Source organism: Pelobates fuscus, chromosome 2 (genome assembly GCF_036172605.1).
Source record: "Pelobates fuscus isolate aPelFus1 chromosome 2, aPelFus1.pri, whole genome shotgun sequence".
In the NCBI taxonomy this organism is placed as follows: Eukaryota; Metazoa; Chordata; class Amphibia; order Anura; family Pelobatidae; genus Pelobates; species Pelobates fuscus.
Genome location: NC_086318.1, coordinates 138,558,301 through 138,582,673, shown reverse-complemented (window position 1 = coordinate 138,582,673; position 24,373 = coordinate 138,558,301). Strand labels below are relative to the sequence as shown.

The 24,373-nt window shown below is 41.7% G+C and overlaps 1 protein-coding gene across 1 annotated transcript; it reads right to left on the bottom strand.

Moving 5' to 3' along the window:
- Positions 1-1,388: 1,388 nt before the first annotated feature.
- Positions 1,389-2,027, bottom strand: LOC134586201 (HUWE1-associated protein modifying stress responses-like). Its single transcript, XM_063441697.1, has one exon. It carries the CDS (start codon positions 2,025-2,027, stop codon positions 1,389-1,391), a length of 639 nt encoding a protein of 212 aa, XP_063297767.1.
- Positions 2,028-24,373: the final 22,346 nt, after the last annotated feature.

Here is a 24,373-nt window from a genome sequence, read left to right as displayed (position 1 = left end):
TTGTGGAGCAATTTAAATGTGTGAGCTACTAAAATGCCCCAAAATGCATCATTGAAGATCAGTCTATTTGCCATTAAAAAATAACCTGCAGTGGGATAGTTATTAACTCAGCCTTGCATTTTCTCCAAAACTTGGCAAGAGTGTGTGAAGATGGTCATTCTGTTTTCAGGAAATATTACATGACTCCAAACTGTCCTGACTTTATTCCCTGGTGTTCCACTCTGGGATGCCAGGGAACTGTCCCCATAAAGCATTAGCTGTGCTTGCACTACCCTTTACTCTGGATGTCCTGCCTTAGGAGGCTGGCCTGTGAGATTGACAGGAAGTGTTGCATGCGAATAGAGATGAACAAGTTTCTGTCTATAAAGGCCCATGCACGGGAAGGTAACCCTCCCCCCCAGGTTTTTGTTATGTTGCAGAGGTATCAGGAGACTCGGTTAAGGGGAGATAGGATTCAGGCCTCTAAGTGCCTTCCAGTTCCATAGAGTGTGGCAAACCGGAGATCAGTCAGCTGTACGATCCAATGTCAATTTAAAAAAAAAATTATCTAGCTTTGCAATGACAATAGACTAATAAAGTATAACTGTTATCCCTTATATAGGATGCACATTGCATCAAACAGAATGAGGACTAAAGAGAGTTTTTTTTCTTTTTTTTTTTCTTATGTTATTTCCCTATTATAAAATACTAAATGTTGAAATAAAAAGTAATTCACACTCATTTACTACTTCACAAAATACACAACAAAACACAAGATTTGTCCTTTAACATAATTTATTTATGTTTGCGGCAGAACATTCATCTTTAGAACTGCAATGCGTCCGAACCAGGATATATATGGGTATGACCCCTGCTTGAGGTCTTCAAAGGTGTTGCGTACTAGAGGCAGGAAGTTTGCATGGTAGAGATCGATTGGGTCAGCCGTCACCCAGGTACCTAGAAACTTCATTTTTTTCTGTGCACCAGCGGAATGGGAATTTGGGTTCCAGATTATCATATTCTTCTGTCAGGGTGGTGATATCGAGGACCTCACATTTCAAAAGGTTCATCTTATCAGATATGTCATGAATGATGAGTTACAATCAATTTAAAAAAAATTATCTTGCTTTGCAATGACAATAGACTAATAAAGTATAAATGTTATGCCTTGTATAGGATTCACATTGCGTTACACAGAATGAGGACCAAAAGAGAGGTTGTTTAATTTTTTTTCTTATGTGTTTTCCATATTATAAAATACCAAACTTTGAAATAAAAATGAATTTACTCTCATTTACTACCTCACAAAATACACAACAAAACACAAGATTTATCCTTTAAAATTATTTATTTATATCAATACATACATATTTTAAAACAATCATTATCTAAAAACAGTTGAAATGTAGTCAAATCAGTCTCTTTCGTTTACAGGGTGGTGAATCTGTAAATAGATCGCAGCACTGTGCCAAGGTGCGCTTTCGCAACCTGCTGCTAGATGCTGGGATGGTTGCGTGAGTACTCATGCTTGCCATTCTGCCATTTAATAAACTGTGGAGAGATGCTGCTACGGATGATTCATCAGCCATATGTGGTGGATCATGTGAGCTCCTTGGAGATGGTACTTTTTCAAGTAGAACTCTTATTAAATCTTCTTTCATAATAGTAGGTTGACATTGATTTACCCAGGCTAACAGTTCTTTATTGAGCCTTTGATGTCCTATTTCAGATCCTAAGCCAAAGCATTGTTGATGAGCATCCACACTTTCTTTGTAAAGACTGGTGAGAGAATTAGCAGCATCCTGGAATGGGATCCACAGACACAGCCCTTGTTGTCTACAAAGTCCCTGCTCATAAAGTTTCCCCACTGCTGTGGCTAACCTCTTTAGGTATGGCCAGAGTTTTTGCTTACTCTGCTCGGCCTTCCATTCTGGTTTCTCCTCTTTTTGTTGTGCCTTCCTCAAACAACGCTCCTCCCATTTAGTGAAATACGGCCTGGGTCTTTGCTTCCATATCTCACTTTTCCTATTCTTCCTTTTATTGTTCATTATTTATAAGCAGACTGTCAATAAGTGTGAGGGATTTTTTCTTTCAGCTTCTTTAACATAAATATGCTTACTATTGAAGCTGTCACTAAATACAATGTGTTCTTCTGAGGCAATAATGGCAGTTGACCTAAACATTCTATATGTCATGGAAACGGATTTAGAATTCTGTCAAACCAAATGAAAAGTTTCTGTAATAGAAACACGTACCCCAGAGTGTCTCCACATCTCATAAACTGAATAAAAAAGCGTTTTACCTTAAGCTTTGACTTTGATCTACTTAGAACACCTAATTATTGATTATGTCTTCCATCCAGTTATATTTTTGTTAATTTTGTTTTTAAACAATTTCCTTTCATGGTGAGCCAAGGATCAGGGTCAGCTGGGTGAAAAAACTTTTGAGTGTCAGTCTTGGATATGGTTAAATTATCCCCTCCCATTTACACACCCCATTTATATTTTTGCTTGTTTGTGTACCATACGTCCCACTATGTTAAGCCAGGTGATGTATTTATTCAAATATTTGCTACCCTAGGGCAGGGCCATGGGCGTAGGAACCCCAAAAAATCTGGGGGGGATAGCATTTTTACTCACCAGGTATATTCTTATTCCGTAAACTAGGAGTTGTTTATCCCATTGTACAGCGCTACGGAATTTGCAGTCGCTATATAAATGATTAAATAATAACATTAAAGGGTCACTACAGGGAAGGGGTTTTACTTACCCGGATACAGCGCTGGGATCCTCCTGATTAGAACCACCCTTTCCCCTCCCATGAATATTAGAACCACCCCTACCTCTTCCATGCATATTAGTACCCCCCTAACCCCTTCCATGCATATTCGTACCCCCTAACCCCTTCCATGCATATTAGAACCCACCCTACCCCTTCCATTCATATTAGTACTCCCCTAACCCCTTCCAATAATTTTTCTACCTCCCCCCTCCTCCCATCCATATTAGTAGCCCCCATAAACCCTTCCAATTAATTTTCTACCTCCCCCTCTCCCCCTATTCGTATTAGTAGCCCCCCTAACCCTTTCCAATATTTTTCTGCCATGTTAACTAACGCCAGTGCTGGAGTGCCGCCGTGTTTACATTAAAAGGCCTGCAGGGACAGGCTATAGACACCAGAACCACTACATTAAGCTGCAGTGGTTCTGGGGACTATAGTGTTTCTTTAATGTGAGGTAAATTAGAGATTAGTGCCACGAATAATATGCTAGATTGCCTACTTACAACCAGATGAGGATGATGATGGGCTCTAGCTGCAGTCTGGCTCCACTGGTCTGGTGTAGAACAGGCTCTCTGGAGGCTGTTTGTAACTGTGGTCACAAAAATCAATGTTTTGGGAGAACGGGAAGCAGCTCCATTTTTTGGGGGCCCTTTACACAGCTCAAGGTCTGGGTCCCAGGGTCCACCTTCATGTTCCACCAATGAGTTTGTTCACAGGGGGTGGAGTGTGTAGGGGATGTCCTGATATGTGTGTAAGGAATGCATTGTGTGAATCTGTGTTTGTATGTGTAAGGGCTCCAAGGTGTGTTTCTGTGTATGTACGGGATGCAGTGTGTGCGTCTGTAAGGGGTGCATTGAGTGTGTGCACGGGGTGCATTGAATGTGTGTAAGGAATGCATTGTGTGCTTCTGTGTGTGTAAGGGTTGCATGATTGTGTGATTGTGTGTGTGTACGGGGTGCATTGTGTGTGTGTAAGGATGCATTGTGTGTTTCTGTGTGTGTAAGGGTTGCATGATTGTGTGAGTGTGTGTGTGTGTGTGTGTGTTTGTGTGATGGATGTCAATCTCTCTCCCTCCCTTGTCACTCTCTTTCTCCCCCTCCCTCCCTCCCTTGTCACTCTCTTCATCCCCCTCCCTCCCTCCCTTGTCACTCTCTTTCTCCCCCTCCCTCCCTCCCTTGTCACTTTATTTCTCCCCCTCACTCCCTCCCTTGTCACTTTCTTTCTCCCCCTCCCTCCCTTGTCACTCTTTCTCCCCCTCCCTCCCTCCCTTGTCACTCTTTAAGAACCATTCGGCCCATCTAGTCTTCCCAATTTTGTAAATACTTTCATTAGTCCCTAGCCTTATCTTATAGTTAGGATAGCCTTATGCCTATCCCACGCATGCTTAACCCCTTAAGGACACATGACATGTGTGACATGTCATGATTCCCTTTTATTCCAGAAGTTTGGTCCTTAAGGGGTTAAACTCCTTTACTGTGTTAACCTCTACCGCTTCAGCTGGAAGGCTATTCCATGCATCCACTACCCTCTCAGTAAAGTAATACTTCCTGGTATTATTTTTAAACCTTTGCCCCTCTAATTTAAGACTATGTCCTCTTGTTGTGGTAGTTTTTCTTCTTTTAAATATGGTCTCCTCCTTTACTGTGTTGATTCCCTTTATGTATTTAAATGTTTCTATCATATCCCCCCTGTCTCGTCTTTCCTCCAAGCTATACATGTTAAGGTCCTTTTCCTTTCCTGGTAAGTTTTATCCTGCAATCCATGAACCAGTTTAGTTGCCCTTCTCTGAACTCTCTCTAAAGTATCAATATCCTTCTGAAGATATGGTCTCCAGTACTGCGTACAATACTCCAAGTGAGGTCTCACCAGTGTTCTGTACAATGGCATGAGCACTTCCCTCTTTCTACTGCTAATACCTCTCCCTATACAACCAGGCATTCTGCTAGCATTTCCTGCTGCTCTATTACATTGTCTGCCTACGTTTCAGTCATCAGAAATAATCATCCCTGAATCCCTTTCCTCAGATGTTGAGGTTAGGACTCTATCAAATATTCTGTACTCTGCCCTTGGGTTTTTACGACCAAGATGCATTATCTTGCACTTATCCACACTAAATGTCAGTTGCCACAATTCTGACCATTTTTCTAGTTTACCTAAATCATTTGCCATTTGGCTTATACCTCCTGGGACATCAACCCTGTTACATATCTTAGTATCATCAGCAAAAAGACATGCCTTACCATCAAGACCTTCTGCAATATCACTAATAAAAATATTAAAGAGAATGGGTCCAAGTACAGATCCCTGAGGTACCACACTGGTGACAAGCCCAAGCTTTGAATATACTCCATTGACTACAACCCTCTGTTGCCTGTCACTCAGCCACTGCCTTACCGCCTTACCCATTCAACAATATTGGAATCCAAACTTAAAGATTGCAATTTATTGATAAGCCTTCTATGTGCAACAGTGTCAAAAGCCTTACTGAAATCTAGGTACGCAATGTCTACTGCACCACCCTGATCTATTATTTTAGGTACCCAATCAAAAAAATCAATAAGATTAGTTTGGCATGATCTCCCTGAGTAAACCCATGTTGTCTCTGATCTTGCAATCCATGTGTTTTTAGATGTTCAACAATCCTATCCTTTAACATGGTTTCCATTACTTTCCCCACTACTGAAGTAAGGCTTACTGGCCTATAGTTGCCCGACTCCTCCCTACTACCTTTCTTGTGAATGGGCACAACATTCGCTAACTTCCAATCTTCTGGGACTACTCCTGTTAACAATGATTGGTTAAAAAAATCTGTTAATGGTTTTGCTAGTACACCACTAAGCTCTTTTAATAACTGTGGGTGTATTCCATCAGGTCCCATTGACTTATTTGTCTTTACTTTTGACAGTTGAAATATAACCTCTTCCTCTGTAAACTCACATGTACTAAATGACTAATTTGTTCTTTTTCCTAACTGAGGTCCCTTTCCTTCATTTTCATCTGTAAATACTGAACAAAAATATTAATTGAGGCAGTCAGCTAGACTTTTATCCTCTTCTTCATACCTTCCTTCTTTTGTTTTTAATCTAACTAATCCTTGTTTTACTTTCCTTTTCTCATTATGTATCTAAAAAATGTTTTGTCCCCTTTTTTACTGACTGTGCTATTTTCTCTTCTGTGTGTGATTTGGAAGCTCTTATAACTTGCTTAGCCTCTTTCTGCCTAATCTTATAGATCATTCTGTCTTCCTCACTCTAGGTTTTTTTATAATTACAAAATGCAAACTTTTTGTTTTTTACTATTTTGGCCACATCTGCGGAGTACCACAGTGGTTTATTGAATTTTTTGCTTTTATTGACAAGCCTATTGCAATTTTCTGTTGCCTTCAGCAGTGCAACTTTTAAGTAATCCCATTTCTCTTGGACTCCATTTAAATTGCTCCAGTCTGATAATGGCTCCTTTACACATATTCTAATTTTAGAAAAGTCTGTTTTTTTAAAGTCTAAAACTTTTGTTTTTGTGTGGTGTGACTCAGTTACTGTTCTTATATTAAACCACACTGACTGATGATCACTGGATCCTAAACTTTTACCTACAGTAATATCTGATACCAAATCTCCATTTGTTAACACTAAATCTAGTATAGCCTCTTTACGAGTTGGCTCCTCAACGACTTTTTTTAAGAGACAATGCCAGTTGGGAGTTTAGAATATGTGTGCTCCTGGCACAAGCAGCTATTTTTGTTTTCCTTTCAATTGGAATTTTATTCTTTTTTTTTATTCAATAAAAGGGGTACAGAAAGAAAAAAAGGGAAAGAGAGGGGGTTGATTTACCATACATTCACTTTTTTTTTTTTTTGTACATATTATGTAAATCACCTCTATATAGTGTTCAAATTAGAATAATGTCTATTTGATATTTATCTTAAGGTTTAACTTATCTTATATTCAGTATATTTATTTTATTGAGCTACTACCTAGTTCTAATATTGAATATATTTAAATCATAAATCCATTTGGGTCCCTAGTAGGGAAAAGGGGAAATAAATAAATAGATAAAAAGAGGGGAGAAACAAGGAAAAGGGGAGTATTGAAGTAGGGGTAAAGAAAAATAAAATCTCTGTGCCGATATACATTTGTTTTGTTAATTATTGGTTAGTTGGATTTTGATTCTGATCCAATATCTTTTCACTTTTCACATTTAATAATTAATAAGGAGGTTATTGAAAATAAGTCTGCCACTTTATGGCTTAATTTTCCTATTTTTGTCTGATTCCACATGATAAGTTCATAGTCCACTGTAGTGGTCATTAATTTTTTTATTTCTTGTAAAGATGGCAAGTTTGAAGATTTCCAATTTCTGGCTATTAGTGTTGCTGTTGTTAAGAGAAGAAATATGATTTTCCGTGAGACTTTATCTATATTTCCTGGAAGGACTTTAAGGAGTATCATCTTCGATGTGTGTTCAATCTTATAAGATGTAACTTCCTGAGCTACTAATTCTATATCTTTCCAGAGAGCATTTACCTTCTCACATGACCACCACATGTGCAGCATGGTACCTTTATGTAAATGGCACCTCCAGCATATCTCTTCTGTTTCCGGGTAAATTGATCTAAGATGGGTTGGTACCATATACCATCTGTATAGTATCTTTCGGGATGTTTCAAAATGTGCAGCGCATGAAGAGAGTCCTTCATGTGCTATAAAAATGTTCACGAAAACATACCCTTATGACAATGGTCGCTCACCCCACTCTGTTTGAGCTGAGGGGGAGGATGTGTGACAGAGTGCAAGGCATTGTTATAGATGGAGAGTATATTTCTCCAATAGTATTGGAATATCAATAGCTCCAGGAAGAAGGTCTGTCTGTTTTAGTCAGAGCAATTTTGCAATTTAATATGGATTCCGGGGGTGGAGCATTTGGAGTGAAGGGAGGGCCATTGTTCCATTCCACAGTTTATATACAGCACAGCAGGTGAGCAATCCAATCCAGGAGTTCTGGATCACACAGATAGCTGCTCACCTGTTGGCAATGATTAGCACAGGACTGCTATAAAATTTCCCTGTCAGGTATTCACAGGGAGACGGACAAGCAGTGTGCGAGACTGCATTTCTCCCTACAAGAGTCTTTGTGTTCTGAAGGAGAAAGGAAACATATATTTGAAAAAAAAAAAGATCTGTGCAAAAATGTGTATTTTATATGGTTGGAAGCGGGTAAGCCGCCCAAAAGCAGTTAGAGGAGTTAGTGCTCAGAAGAGCAAGGCTTTTCTTTTTGTTTTACAAAATACAACAGGAAATCAGCGCTAATTAACAGACAATATGTAAATGGGAAGCAACCCAAACGAAGGATACCCCTCAAATCCTTCAACAAATAGATAAAACAATACAAAAAGATGGGGTAGGGCTGCACCCACAGCCCCCAATCTTTTTGTATTGTTTTATCTTTTCTTTTTCTTTGTTTTCTTTGTGTTTAAATTGCCAGACACATAATTAATTCAATCCATAATAACAACCCATTCCACGCCCCCAATTTACCTATCCAGGTGCTGTGACCAGATGGAGGATAACTCCAAACCTAACCAAAATCAGGGAGGGTGGGAGGGGCGGCAACAACAAGGTCTGTGAGAAAGCATTAGAATGGGACAATTATAAGATGGCTGCCCTATATGTATCTGACTGCCCATCCCAGATTGCTAGCCAATCCAAACACACTAACTATGAATGCCCGCCTTCTAGCTCTGACACGGCCCTTGATGTAGAATTATTAAAAAATCTTTATTGAACCTGTATTGAATTATTGTACTAACTCCATTTTAACCTCACACTGTGACAGACCCTCCATTTTGTCCTCATTACCTGACAAATCCTCAATTTTGAGCTACATTACATGACAGAATTTCCCAGCAACATTTAATACAATGAACAGAGACTGTATTTTCTATAAAGACATGACTAACCCTGGAATTGCTGAATCTCCTATAATTTGCAACATAGTATAATCTGAAGGCCATGAGAACACTGTACTAATGAAATGTTCTATTCATAAGAGAACCTTGCACCTGACCACAAGACTGACATCACTAACTACGTAAAATGACACCCAAGCCCCCCTTTCCACCGAGTAAACCTCATGCTGGGAAAGATGGCGCTTGAGCCATCCGTCCACACCCGTGTCCAGAACAATACCACCTCTTGGTGGGTGGACACTTAGCTAACCACTTAGTTTTTGAGCCAATTAATCATATTGATGGGTGGACACTGACACAGACACTTAACAATTAATGCAATTAATGATGTTTATTTACTGATATCTCGATAATCAATGATGATGCAAAGTTCCCCTTAAAAGGGCCTGCGAGCCCGCTCTTGCTTCACTTGCCAATAAATTTCCACGAAGTTATTTTAACCTGAACTCCGTGTGTCAGTCTGAATTACTTCTGCGTATATACGCAATTCAATCTTCTCTAATTTGGACAGGAACAGATAGACATTTAAACATCTTTGTTTATTTCTAAATTACACTATAACAATTTGGCGCCCAACGTGGGGCATCGGGCTATGGCCTCTGGCCGGTAAGCCGTCCTAAGGAAGACGCTGTTGGACGGAGGAATCCGGGGGGAAGGAAAGGGAGACTTTGGTCACACGAGTAAAGGAAAGGGATTACTGTTGATTTTATTTGAACTGTGATGCACTGTATTTCAATTGAATTGTTGTGTGTTTTTTTTTGTTTAATTGGGAGTCATTCAAACTCCTGTGTCTGTCTCTAAAATTCCTCCTTACTTTTTACTTTTCCTATACTTCCTGTATTATTTACTCTATCCACTCCTATTTCTCTTGTAAGAGAAGTGATTGGTCACACACTTCTCACCCCGCTCCAATCCGTGACTACCACCTCGGGTAGGCGGATTTAGTGACTAGTCTACGTTTTGGGAAGACGCACTTGAGGGGGACCCACCCTTCTTGAGTGGCAGTCGAGCATTGTAGACGTTCTGTTTCATTTTTCTTTCCCTATATCTGGGACGCCTGTATAGGGGGGATATGGGACAGGAATTGAGTAAGCCCGGTAGGGGCTGGCTCGCATGTGATTTAGTTGAAGACAGAGAGGGTGAGGAGATGGTTAAAGGTGTTGAAAAGATTGCTAAGGTGTGTAAAATTGCTGTGCCTTCATGTGGTAGATTGCAGCCAGAAAGCTGGCGTAGATTACTGACAGAGAAGAAAGGCAAGCTTACAGATAACGATTTATTGAAGACTGCTGAAGCATGGTACAGAGTAGCGAAGGCTATTCAGCAGGAAGGTTGGGTTGAGGAAGAAATAAATCACAAAGGTGTGAAATTGTTTGTGTATCATAATAATTGTGTTGCTGGGGCATTCCCTCAGCCAGCGCCCCAAAATGGCGCCCAGGGGATGTCTATCCCCAAGGTTCAGTCAGCAATAGGTGATAGCCAGCTGACCATGTTCCCCACTCCCAATCCTCCCAACACCCATCCCGTCACCTCCCCTGTCTGCCCAGTCCTGAATTCTGATGGATCTTTCTTTTCCCCCTCACCATCCCTAACATTCCCATCATCCTCATCCATCTCTGCACTACCTTCTGTGTCTAATCCAAACATTTCATCTACCATTCCTTCCCTACGCTCTCTCTCCATTGATAATCCTACCCTCCCATCTGCATCCACCCAATTCACTAACCCCTCCTCCCTTGCTACTGCCGATCCTACTGCACCCGCTCCGGCTCCTCCTTCTACACCCACCTCTACTAATCCCTCTCCGTCCTCTCCCTTACTCACTCCTCCCACAGCCCAGGTTCCCGCCTCCTTCCCTAATCCCTACCCAACTTTCCTGCCCTCCCCAGGTTCCGCCCCAGCCCCCACCCAGATGGCTTGGCCATACCCCTTCCCATACCCCATGTCCCTGCCCTATCCAAATTATCCATACCCCCTTCCCCAAGCCACTCCCCAGACCCCGGTCATGCCCAGTCCGGCACAGTCTGCCCCAGATGTGCCCACATCCAACATGGCCGCCACTTCTTCCCTTAACCCTAACGCAGCTTCCTTTCACGCCTCCAATATGGCGGCCCCCAGTCCTCCGGCACTCCTGATGCCGGTACTTCCCGATGATTATTCACCCCAAGCTCATAACCCACTAGCCACCCCAGCATCTGGGAATCCCTAATTTCCCCCGGTTCTGACACCTCAGTTGGTCCCCTTACGTAGAAGGGCCCAGACCACAGATGAGGATGAGGATGACGAGGTATCCCAGGACTCATTGGAGGCTGCGGGGCCCTCGGCCCGCCGTTCCATCGATGACCCTTTTGGACATAAAGGTCGGGGAGAACGGGCCCCTCCTAAATATGTTGCCTTTAATCCTACTCAAGCTAGTGCTCTAATGAAATCACTCCCTGACCCAGAAAAGCAGCCTATGCCCTTTTACCGAGGGATAGTTCAGATTCAAAAGACTTATTCCGCAGCATGGCGTGATTTACTGAGCATTTGCGCTATTAAAGCCGGGGATGCATATTGGCCCAGCATGGCCCGCCACCTCAGTACAGATCTACTTGTGAGTGATATTGATTACCCCTCCGGAGTAACTTTTTGTAACCAGCTGAAAGAATGGGCTAAGGACAAACTTGCAGATCAGGCTGCTGGCCTTACTGATATTATACAAGATAAAGGAGAATCAGTGGAAAGGTTTCATGCAAGACTGTTTCAAATGTTTACAGATTTGGGGTTTGATCTTACTGACAAGATTCATTCACAAATGCTGTCAGGTGCATTTATCCAAGGTGTTAAAGACTCCATTCGGAAGGGAATCATTGCTGCACGCCCAGAATATAAGGTGGTCCCACTGGATACCTTACTCTTAGTTGCTAGAGGTCTGGAATCTGGCCAGACCCCCAGGAGGTCCACCTCAGCTCCTCTCATGGTGTCCCGCTCCACTCCTGTCCCAAAAGGCACCAAACCTGAGGATGGACATTGCTTTAATTGTGGGGCTAAGGGACATTTCAGAAGTGATTGCCCTGAACCCAAGAAAGAACCCAAGAGGCTGCCTAAGCCTGCCCCTGCCCCCAAGGCCACAAAAACAGTTCCAATAGTTGAGGAACCAGATGATTAGGAAATTGGCAAGCCTGTGTCATTAACCCCTGTCATGGCAGTGTCTACAGGGGATAAGGGGGGCCACTTGCCACAGTGACTTTACCCATTGAAGGTCAACCTACCACATTTCTTGTTGACACAGGTGCAGCCCGAAGTGTTCTACGAGAACAAGACCTGCCAGACCCATCTTTTCTGTCAAATATTGATGTCTCTTGTGTTGGAGTGGATGGCCAACCAAGACACAGTCCTTTAACAACTCCATTACGAGTTGGCAACTATCCTAGCCTGCTTGCTCGTTTTGTGGTATCCTCCACATGCCCAATTAACCTGTTAGGCGCTGATGTTCTCTCACGCCTGCAGGCATCTATCACCTTCACTCCAGATGGACAGGTAGAAATGTCTACACCTCTATCTGAATCAGACACCTCAGCCTTGTACTCCCTGCCTCTGATGCTGCATTTAGAAGAACCCCGTGGGGAAGCAGCGGAACAGAGGTCCAACTTTCCAGATGTGTTAAAGACAAAGGTGCCTGCTAAATTATGGTCCTCAGGCCCAGAGGACATAGGTCACCTAAATGTTCCACCTGTGGTGGTGACGCTCATTCCAGGAGCAAAGTTACCAAGAAAACCACAATATCCTTTAAAACCAGCTCCAGCTGCAGCTATTTCAATTCAAATCAAAGCACTCTTGGAGAAGGGTGCTCTTGTGAAATGTAAATCAGAATGTAACACTCCATTATTTCCCGTGAAGAAGAAAACTCCAAAAGGTGAGCCAGAAAAGTACAGAATGGTTCAGGATCTCCGTGCTGTCAATGAAGCAACTGTCCTGGACACCCCTCTTGTACCAAACCCTCACACTCTGCTCTCTGGAGTCCCACCATCTGCTAAATATTTCACAGTCATTGATCTGGCTAATGCCTTCTTCAGTGTTCCACTGGATCCAACCTGTCAATACCTGTTTGCTTTCACCCATGAGATGCAACAGTATACCTGGACTGTCATGCCCCAAGGGGCCCAAAAATCTCCAAGTGAATTTGCAAGAGCCATGTGCTCCATCCTTGACCCATGGCAAGCAGACCACCCAGAAGTTGTCTTGCTCCAGTATGTGGATGATTTACTGCTCTGTGGAGATGATATACCCACAACTGAAGACTGCTCAATTAGTCTCCTTTGCTATCTGGCAGAACAAGGATGCAAAGCTTCACTTCTCAAGCTACAATTCTGTCAACCTTCAGTAATTTTCCTTGGTCATTGCCTATCTCAAGGTACCAGACATCTCACTCGGGACCAGGTCAGAGCAGTACTGGATATTCCACCTCCAAGGACTTCAAAATCTCTTCATGCCTTCTTAGGCCTCATTTCCTACTGCAGAGCATGGATCCCTGAAGCCTCTCTGCTTATGCAACCTCTCTATGATGCACTCAAGTCAGACCCATTCTGCCTGACCAATGAAGCTCTGGACAATTTCCGCACTCTAAAACGTGCCATTGCATCTGCTCCTGCTTTAGGCCTACCAGACTATACCAAACCCTTCAAATTATTTGTCTCTGAAAGACAAGGCCATGCTACAGGAGTCCTTACCCAAACAAATGACTTAAGAGGCCGCCAGAGGCCTATTGGATATTTCTCCTGCCAGCTGGATATTGTGGCCAGAGGGACCCCTTCCTGCCTTAGGGCTGTTTTTGCTGCAAGAGAACTTATTGAAAGAACTGCAGACCTGGTCCTCGGCGACCCTCTGGTTGTTTTGGCACCTCATGACATTTCTGCCATTATCAACCAAGTCCAGCTCAAGCATGTGTCTCCTGCCAGACACCTGCGTCTACAGTGGATGGGGGTGAAGCTCACTGCTCAAGATTTCTACTGTGACTCTGAAGGCAATAGCATGGTCCTGATCCAACTACCCCCAGAACTCAATTACCTGTACCGTCATTGGGATACTGCTATTCCACATGTCCCTGTTACCAAGTTAAAAACAAAATCATGGAATGATCTTGGGCCCATGGCAAAATTATGGGCCACCATGGATGAATCACAGCTACAGGAAAATGGCATTGCCAAATACCCAACAACTGATCTTCTTGAAGCGTGGCCACGCCATTTCCTGGAAAAAGAATTTCAAGATCTGGTCATAGTGAATGATTATGACCCAGAAACACCTCATGACTGTTTTCAACAGATGAAAATGGAGACAATACACTTACCAACTGTGCATGAGAATCCATTACCAAATCCAGATTTCACCCTTGTTTGTGGACGGTTCAAGGTATGCTGATGAAGAAGGAAAATACCACACAGGATATGCCGTAACCACAACAGATGAAGTTATCAAGTCATCATCTTTACCACCAGCAATGTCTGCACAAGAAGCTGAATTGCAAGCCCTGACCTCAGCATGCAAAATTTCCGAAGGAAAACGTGCCAACATCTACACAGATTCAAGATATGCTCTGGGTGTGGCACATGACTTCAGCCTCATTTGGAAGACAAGAGGATTTCTTACCACTGCCGGTACACCAGTCAAACACAGCTCTGCAATTAAGGAACTAATGGATGCCCTCCTACTTCCTGAAGAAGTGGCCGTCTTGAAAGTCAAGGCACATGGGAAGTTGGATACAGATGAAGCAAAGGGCAACCATTTGGCTGATCAGGCTGCTAAGCAAGCAGCAAGAGATTTGCAGGAAGTGGATGAAGAAGTGTCCGGACAAGAAGAAGAAGTTCCTATTTTTACCTTACAAACCCTTCCTACTGATCTAAGAATTTTGCGGGAACAGCAAGCTGCAATTACCCCCGAAGAAATCCAGAAATGGAAGAAGAAAGGAGCTATCCTAAAGGACGGGATATACTACAACAACTTTAAATTCTGCCTTCCCAAAAATTTATATCCAGCAGTTGTCCAATGGGCACATGGACCTGCACATCTGTCAAAAGACCTAATGGCCGCCCTCATACAAAAGTATTATGAAGCACCTGGAATCACAACATTGATCAACAGCTTCTGTAGGGCCTGTGTCATTTGTGCAAAAATGCAACCCAGGGAAACCAACCAAGGTGCCCTTGAAACACCTGGCCAAGCCCATGTACCCATTCCAGAGAATTCAGATTGACCATATACAAATGCCCAAGAGTGGGCCTCATGAATATGCGCTAGTAATAGTGGACATGTTCTCAGGCTGGCCAGAAGCCTACCCAGTGGCCAATATCACTGCCAAGACAACAGCTAAACGTCTACTTGCAGATATTGTATGTAGATTTGGACTCCCAGAAGTCATTGAAAGTGATCAGGGCCCAGCTTTTACAGCAACAGTGACTAAAGAAATTTGGACTGCTCTGGGAGTGACCCTAGCCTTTCACACCCCTTACCACCCACAAAGTAGTGGCAAAGTGGAACGCATGAACGGCACCCTAAAAGCCAGAATGTTAAAAATGTCACAAGAAACAAAGATGCCCTGGCCAGAAAGCCTGTCAATAGCTTTATTCAGCGTTAGGCACACACCTAGAGGGAAGCACTCACTATCCCCATATGAGATTCTAATTGGGACTGCACCCAGACTAGGTTGTTATTATCCGCAACAGTTGCAGCTTCAATCTGATGTTTTAGTAGACTATGTAACTGAACTTGAAAGTGCCTTAAACAAAATACATGCCCAAGTTTTCTCTTCAATTCCAGATCCCGATTTGGATACAGGTACCCACAACCTGCTTCCCGGAGATTGGGTTCTGGTCTAGAAATTTGTGCGGAAAAATACCCTGGAACCAAGATTTGACGGACCATTCCAAGTTCTTCTGATCACCGCAACCTCCGTCAAATTGGCCGGCAGGCCACACTGGATCCACGCTTCCCACTGCAAGAAGACTCCTGCCCCAGAGGAAGCAGATACCGCACAACCATGTACCTCTGGTACATTATCTCCTTAATTAGCTTAATTAAGGCCCAGCAAGTAGCCATCACCAAAGATGTTAGCGGGTACACCTTCTGGTATAATTCATCATGTACCCGTGTGGCTACTTATACTTTTGATTACTGTGATATAGTAGAATGCCCATTCCCTACATCACAGATTCAGAATATCTATAGAGATATCCCTCATGCAAAGGACCCCTATGTTTGTGTAGTTGGCAAACAATGGGGGCACAATTGTGACCATTGGGGGGCGGCGGGATGGAATGCCGGGCCTGCCTGGGGTTACAAACCAAAAAGTGCCTTATCTAAGGTAGATGATCATGGTAGATCCCTTCTCCAAAGAATGACTCTGAGAAAGCCTGGAGGAGGTACACCAATGAAATTAATCCTAAATATTGAGCATCCAAGTCCAACAGATGCAGACCAATATGTAATGGGAATGTATTGGAAAAAAGGTTCCTATAACAAGTTAGGGCATTTCTACCTTAAAGATATGTGCAACTCTTCTGAGTGGCAAGGGGCCACCCATATGGTCCCAAATCCATTAAAACCACACATCTAGTCCTTCCAGGACATGATGGCCATTTCTAACCCCACCTTTGAAGATACCATGGCCGCTGAAACAGGTTTTAATGATGTTAATCTATGGTTAGAATGGATGAAATATAATGCCAACAAGCATAACAAAACTGCATGCTATGTGTGTGGCGGTGCCCGGCCTCATCTGGGCACCGTGCCTTTAACCCTGCCAGTAGATATAGAAGAATGTGTTTTGAGTCTTTTTGCCTATCACTATGATTTTGACAGGTCCATATGTAGAGCATGGACAGTAGAGTATCCTCTTCTAACCAAGGATGTCAAACCCCCAGATGGTGTTACAGTATATAAAGGTAACTACACTTGTTATGCTAATTATGATGGAATTGGTAAATTCTTGGGTAACTTCTCTAAAGGGTATTGTGCTACCTACAGAAATGTCTCCATGAACTTGTTGCAGTTCCATACTAGGTCATTAGGGGATATTTACTGGTTGTGTGGGGATTTACAGCTAAGATCCAGAATGGACAAGGAATGGTGGGGGGAGTGTACTTTGGCTAAAGCCATCATGCCTATACATATTATCTCTGACACACACCCTGACACACATGAGTCCAAACACACACCAGCCAAGGTTAAGCGCGAAGCCCCAGTAAAAGGAAGTTTTGACCCCCATATCTATATTGATGCCATTGGGGTGCCTAGGGGGGTGCCCAATGAATTTAAAGCAAGAGATGAAGTTGCTGCAGGATTTGAATCACTTTTTACCATAGTTACTGCAAACAAGAATTTAAATTGGATAAATTACATTTATTACAATCAGCAACGCTTTGTTAATTACACCAGAGATGCCCTCCAGGGTTTAGCCGAACAGCTGCAGGCTACATCTCAAATGACCTTCCAGAATAGAATGGCCTTAGATATGATTCTAGCCGAAAAAGGAGGAGTATGTAAAATTTTGCCCGACACCATGACATGTTGTACTTACATCCCAGAAAACACAGGCCCTAATGGTAAAGTTACCTTAGCCATAGAGAAATTGAATGAACTCTCTGAAGAGTTAAAAAGGAATTCTGGGATAAAAGATCCCTGGGACAGATGGTTTGGTTGGATGACAGGATGGCAGAAAGCTTTAATGCATATTGGTATAGCAATACTAATTTTTCTTTTTATCTTTGCTCTTCTCGTTTGTTGTGTCCTCCCTTGTCTGAGAAAATCCCTCATGAAGACTGTAGAGCAAGCGGCACCCACTTTCACACATCTCGAAGTTGATGACCAAGATTTCCAAGATCCCAACTCACCCTGTATACCGCTGCAAACTATCCCTTTTGTTGATAAAGTGCGAGAGTTCTAGGAAGGGACCAGCTTAGGGACAGCATCTGTCAGTGAATGGTAAAGACCCCGTGTGGAGAAGTGGTGGACAAGCCACCATGGGCCACCCATGGGAGTGAAGTGTTCGAGAGCCATGCTGACGATGAGTTAGCCTATTAGGGTCAGAGTAAGGGACAGAGTTGCACTTTGCATTAACACCTAGCTAGCGGCCACGGGGTTTCTGTGCCTTTGGGCTAACACGTCTTCTGGTATTAACAAATAAAGTTTATCTCTTAGAATCTAACATTTCATAGGGGGGACTGATGTAGAATTATTAAAAAATCTTTATTGAACCTGTATTGAATTATTGTACTAACTCCATTTTAACCTCACACTGTGACAGACCCTCCATTTTGTCCTCATTACCTGACAAATCCTCCATTTTGAGCTACATTACATGACAGAATTTCCCAGCAACATTTAATACAATGAACAGAGACTGTATTTTCTATAAAGACATGACTAACCCCGGAATTGCTGAATCTCCTATAATTTGCAACATAGTATAATCTGAAGGCCATGAGAACACTGTACTAATGAAATGTTCTATTCATAAGAGAACCTTGCACCTGACCACAAGACTGACATCACTAACTACGTAAAATGACGCCCAAGCCCCCCTTTCCACCGAGTAAACCTCATGCTGGGAAAGATGGTGCTTGAGCCATCCGTCCACACCCGTGTCCAGAACAATACCACCTCTCGGTGGGTGGACACTTAGCTAACCACTTAGTTTTTGAGCCAATTAATCATATTGATGGGTGGACACTGACACAGACACTTAACAATTAATCCAATTAATGGTGTTTATTTACTGATATCTCGATAATCAATGATGATGCAAAGTTCCCCTTAAAAGGGCCTGCGAGCCCGCTCTTGCTTCACTTGCCAATAAATTTCCTTGAAGTTATTTTAACCTGAACTCCGTGTGTCAGTCTGAATTACTTCTGCGTATATACGCAATTCAATCTTCTCTAATTTGGACAGGAACAGATAGACATTTAAACATCTTTGTTTATTTCTAAATTACACTATAACACCCTATTCCACTAAGCTGTGCTGCTCCATGGGCTATATTTCCTCTCAATAACATGGTCTGGGTGCAGTGGTCTTGTCAGTTTAAACCTTTTTTAGAAACTGTAATATTTACACTGCAGGGTTAAATAAATATTTAGTGGCTGTCCTCCTGACAGGCACTAGAGGTGCTTCTGCTGCACCCACTGCATAAAACTCAGTCACATGACATGGAAGCTCATAGAAAAGCATTGTATACAATGCTTTCCTATGGGGAAGCATGGATGCGAGCTTGGATGCACATGTGTATCATGTCCCCAATGGCAATGGAAGGTGGGGACATGAGCAGCGCCAGGGACGACCTTACTGCCCCCCATCCATGTATAGTGTGTGTATAAGAATGTAGTTTTTTGCAGAGGGGCTTTATTAAATTCGGTCGTCCATCTCGCACAGCCCTAAATCCGGCCTTGAACAGCGCTGAGGGAGTGGAACATGGCACTGGAAAAAATCAAGTAAAAAGCTTTTTTTATATTTTGTGGAACAATTTAAATGTGTGAGCTACTAAAATGCCCCAAAATGCATCATTGAAGATCAGTCTATTTTCCATTAAAAAATAACCTGCAGTGGGATAGTTATTATATCAGCCTTGCATTTTCTCCAAAACTTGGCAAGGGTGTGTGAAGATGGTCATTCTGTTTTCAGGAAATATTACATGACTCCAAACTGTCCTGACTTTATTCCCTGGTATTCCACTCTGGGATGCCAGGGAACTGTCCCCATAAAGCATTAGCTGTGCTTGCACTACCCTTTACTCTGGATGTCCTGCCTTAGGAGGCTGGCCTGTGAGATTGACAGGAAGTGTTGCATGCGAATAGAGATGAACAAGTTTCTGTCTATAAAGGCCCATGCACGGGAAGGTAACCCTCCCCCCCAGGTTTTTGTTATGTTGCAGAGGTATCAGGAGACTCGGTTAAGGGGAGATAGGATTCAGGCCTCTAAGTGCCTTCCAGTTCCATAGAGTGTGGCAAACCGGAGATCAGTCAGCTGTACGATCCAATGTCAATTTAAAAAAAAAAATATCTAGCTTTGCAATGACAATAGACTAATAAAGTATAACTGTTATCCCTTATATAGGATGCACATTGCATCAAACAGAATGAGGACTAAAGAGAGTTGTTTTTCTTTTTTTTTTTCTTATGTTATTTCCCTATTATAAAATACTAAATGTTGAAATAAAAAGTAATTCACACTCATTTACTACTTCACAAAATACACAACAAAACACAAGATTTGTCCATTAACATAATTTATTTATGTTTGCGGCAGAACATTCATCTTTAGAACTGCAATGCGTCCGAACCAGGATATATATGGGTATGACCCCTGCTTGAGGTCTTCAAAGGTGTTGCGTACTAGAGGCAGGAAGTTTGCATGGTAGAGATCGATTGGGTCAGCCGTCACCCAGGTACCTAGAAACTTCATTTTTTTCTGTGCACCAGCGGAATGGGAATTTGGGTTCCAGATTATCATATTCTTCTGTCAGGGTGGTGATATCGAGGACCTCACATTTCAAAAGGTTCATCTTATCAGATATGTCATGAATGATGAGTAACAATCAATTTAAAAAAAATTATCTTGCTTTGCAATGACAATAGACTAATAAAGTATAAATGTTATGCCTTGTATAGGATTCACATTGCGTTACACAGAATGAGGACCAAAAGAGAGGTTGTTTAATTTTTTTTCTTATGTGTTTTCCATATTATAAAATACCAAACTTTGAAATAAAAATGAATTTACTCTCATTTACTACCTCACAAAATACACATTCTCCCCCTCCCTCCCTTGTCACTCTTTTTCCCCCTCCCTCCCTCCCTTGTCACTCTTTAAGAACCATTCGGCCCATCTAGTCTTCCCAATTTTGTAAATACTTTCATTAGTCCCTAGCCTTATCTTATAGTTAGGATAGCCTTATGCCTATCCCACGCATGCTTAAACTCCTTTACTGTGTTAACCTCTACCGCTTCAGCTGGAAGGCTATTCCATGCATCCACTACCCTCTCAGTAAAGTAATACTTCCTGGTATTATTTTTAAACCTTTGCCCCTCTAATTTAAGACTATGTCCTCTTGTAGTGGTAGTTTTTCTTCTTTTAAATATGGTCTCCTCCTTTACTGTGTTGATTCCCTTTATGTATTTAAATGTTTCTATCATATCCCCCCTGTCTCGTCTTTCCTCCAAGCTATACATGTTAAGGTCCTTTTCATTTCCTGGTAAGTTTTATCCTGCAATCCATGAACCAGTTTAGTTGCCCTTCTCTGAACTCTCTCTAAAGTATCAATATCCTTCTGAAGATATGGTCTCCAGTACTGCGTACAATACTCCAAGTGAGGTCTCACCAGTGTTCTGTACAATGGCATGAGCACTTCCCTCTTTCTACTGCTAATACCTCTCCCTATACAACCAGGCATTCTGCTAGCATTTCCTGCTGCTCTATTACATTGTCTGCCTACGTTTCAGTCATCAGAAATAATCATCCCTAAATCCCTTTCCTCAGATGTTGAGGTTAGGACTCTATCAAATATTCTGTACTCTGCCCTTGGGTTTTTACGACCAAGATGCATTATCTTGCACTTATCCACACTAAATGTCAGTTGCCACAATTCTGACCATTTTTCTAGTTTACCTAAATCATTTGCCATTTGGCTTATCCCTCCTGGGACATCAACCCTGTTACATATCTTAGTATCATCAGCAAAAAGACATGCCTTACCATCAAGACCTTCTGCAATATCACTAATAAAAATATTAAAGAGAATGGGTCCAAGTACAGATCCCTGAGGTACCACACTGGTGACAAGCCCAAGCTTTGAATATACTCCATTGACTACAACCCTCTGTTGCCAGTCACTCAGCCACTGCCTTACCGCCTTACCCATTCAACAATATTGGAATCCAAACTTAAAGATTGCAATTTATTGATAAGCCTTCTATGTGCAACAGTGTCAAAAGCCTTACTGAAATCTAGGTAAGCAATGTCTACTGCACCACCCTGATCTATTATTTTAGTTACCCAATCAAAAAAATCAATAAGATTAGTTTGGCATGATCTCCCTGAGTAAACCCATGTTGTCTCTGATCTTGCAATCCATGTGTTTTTAGATGTTCAACAATCCTATCCTTTAACATGGTTTCCATTATTTTCCCCACTACTGAAGTAAGGCTTACTGGCCTATAGTTGCCCGACTCCTCCCTACTACCTTTCTTGTGAATGGGCACAACATTCGCTAACTTCCAATCTTCTGGGACTACTCCTGTTAACAATGATTGGTTAAAAAAATCTGTTAATGGTTTTGCTAGTACACCACTAAGCTCTTTTAATAACTGTGGGTGTATTCCATCAGGTCCCATTGACTTATTTGTCTTTACTTTTGGCAGTTGAAATATAACCTCTTCCTCTGTAAACTCACATGTACTAAATGACTAATTTGTTCTTTTTCCTAACTGAGGTCCCTTTCCTTCATTTTCATCTGTAAATACTGAACAAAAATATTAATTGAGGCAGTCAGCTAGACTTTTATCCTCTTCTTCATACCTTCCTTCTTTTGTTTTTAATCTAACTAATCCTTGTTTTACTTTCCTTTTCTCATTATGTATCTAAAAAATGTTTTGTCCCCTTTTTTACTGACTGTGCTATTTTCTCTTCTGTGTGTGATTTGGAAGCTCTTATAACTTGCTTAGCCTCTTTCTGCCTAATCTTATAGATCATTCTGTCTTCCTCACTCTAGGTTATTTTATAATTACAAAATGCTAACTTTTTGTTTTTTACTATTTTGGCCACATCTGCGGAGTACCACAGTGGTTTATTGAATTTTTTGCTTTTATTGACAAGCCTAATGCAATTTTCTGTTGCCTTCAGCAGTGCAACTTTTAAATAATCCCATTTCTCTTGGACTCCATTTAAATTGCTCCAGTCTGATAATGGCTCCTTTACACATATTCTAATTTTAGAAAAGTCTGTTTTTTTAAAGTCTAAAACTTTTGTTTTTGTGTGGTGTGACTCAGTTACTGTTCTTATATTAAACCACACTGACTGATGATCACTGGATCCTAAACTTTTACCTACAGTAATATCTGATACCAAATCTCCATTTGTTAACACTAAATCTAGTATAGCCTCTTTACGAGTTGGCTTTTTTTAGAGACAATGCCAGTTGGGAGTTTAGAATATGTGTGCTCCTGGCACAAGCAGCTATTTTTGTTTTCCTTTCAATTGGAATTGTATTCATTTTTTTTATTCAATAAAAGGGGTACAGAAAGAAAAAAGGGAAAGAGAGGGGGTTGATTTACCATACATTCACTTTTTTTTTTTTTTACATTTTATGTAAATCACCTCTATATAGTGTTCAAATTAGAATAATGTCTATTTGATATTTATCTTAAGGTTTAACTTATCTTATATTTAGTATATTTATTTTATTGAGCTACTATCTAGTTCTAATATTGAATATATTTAAATCATAAATCTATTTGGGTCCCTAGTGTCAGGGTACCTGAAGTCTCTACCTCTGAGAGAGGTAGAGACTTAGAAGCTTATCCGTCCAAAAGGGCTGTTTCCTCCGTTCCTCGCGGTCCTTCCGGTCATTTACACGCCGGCCGCGAGGGATCCACTTCCTTTTGTAACACGACGCCCAGCAGTCGACGTCATGACGCCAACCCGGACCGACCTGTCACTCAATTGTCTGGTAACTAATCAGGACTCGTGGGAGGCGTGTCTACTCTCCTGAGCCAGGGTATTTAACAGTGCTTCTTCCATTTGCTCATTGCCCTGTCGTGGTTCTAGCCTGTCTAGTCACCCAGCGCTCTTGTATTCCAGTGATTCCTTTTGGTTCCGACCCGGCTTGTTTATATTACTCTGCTTATCTCTGTTACCCTTTGACTCGGCTTGTTCCTCGCTTACCTGTCTTCTCGTTCCCTCGACCTCGGCTTGCCTTTGACCATTCTATCTTTCTCCGTACGTTAGTCCGGCCATTCTAAGGTCCGGTATACGTACCTTTCTACTGTCTGTACTCTGCGTGTTGGATCCCTGTCCCGATCCTGACACCTAGTAGGGAAAAGGGGAAATAAATAAATAGATAAAAAGAGGGGAGAAACAAGGAAAAGGGGAGTATTGAAGTAGGGGTAAAGAAAAATAAAACGATATACATTTGTTTTGTTAATTATTGGTTAGTTGGATTTTGATTCTGATCCAATATCTTTTCACTTTTCACATTTAATAATTAATAAGGAGGTTATTGAAAATAAGTCTGCCACTTTATGGCTTAATTTTCCTATTTTTGTCTGATTCCACATGATAAGTTCATAGTCCACTGTAGTGGTCATTAATTTTTTTATTTCTTGTAAAGATGGCAAGTTTGAAGATTTCCAATTTCTGGCTATTAGTGTTGCTGTTGTTAAGAGAAGAAATATGATTTTCCGTGAGACTTTATCTATATTTCCTGGAAGGACTTTAAGGAGTATCATCTTCGATGTGTGTTCAATCTTATAAGATGTAACTTCCTGAGCTACTAATTCTATATCTTTCCAGAGAGTATTTACCTTCTCACATGACCACCACATGTGCAGCATGGTACCTTTATGTAAATGGCACCTCCAGCATATCTCTTCTGTTTCCGGGTAAATTGATCTAAGATGGGTTGGT

What these genes read in the sequence shown, in the direction of transcription:
- LOC134586201 (XM_063441697.1), bottom strand. Translation starts at nt 2,027, where the DNA reads ATGAACAATAAAAGGAAGAATAGGAAAAGTGAGATATGGAAGCAAAGA.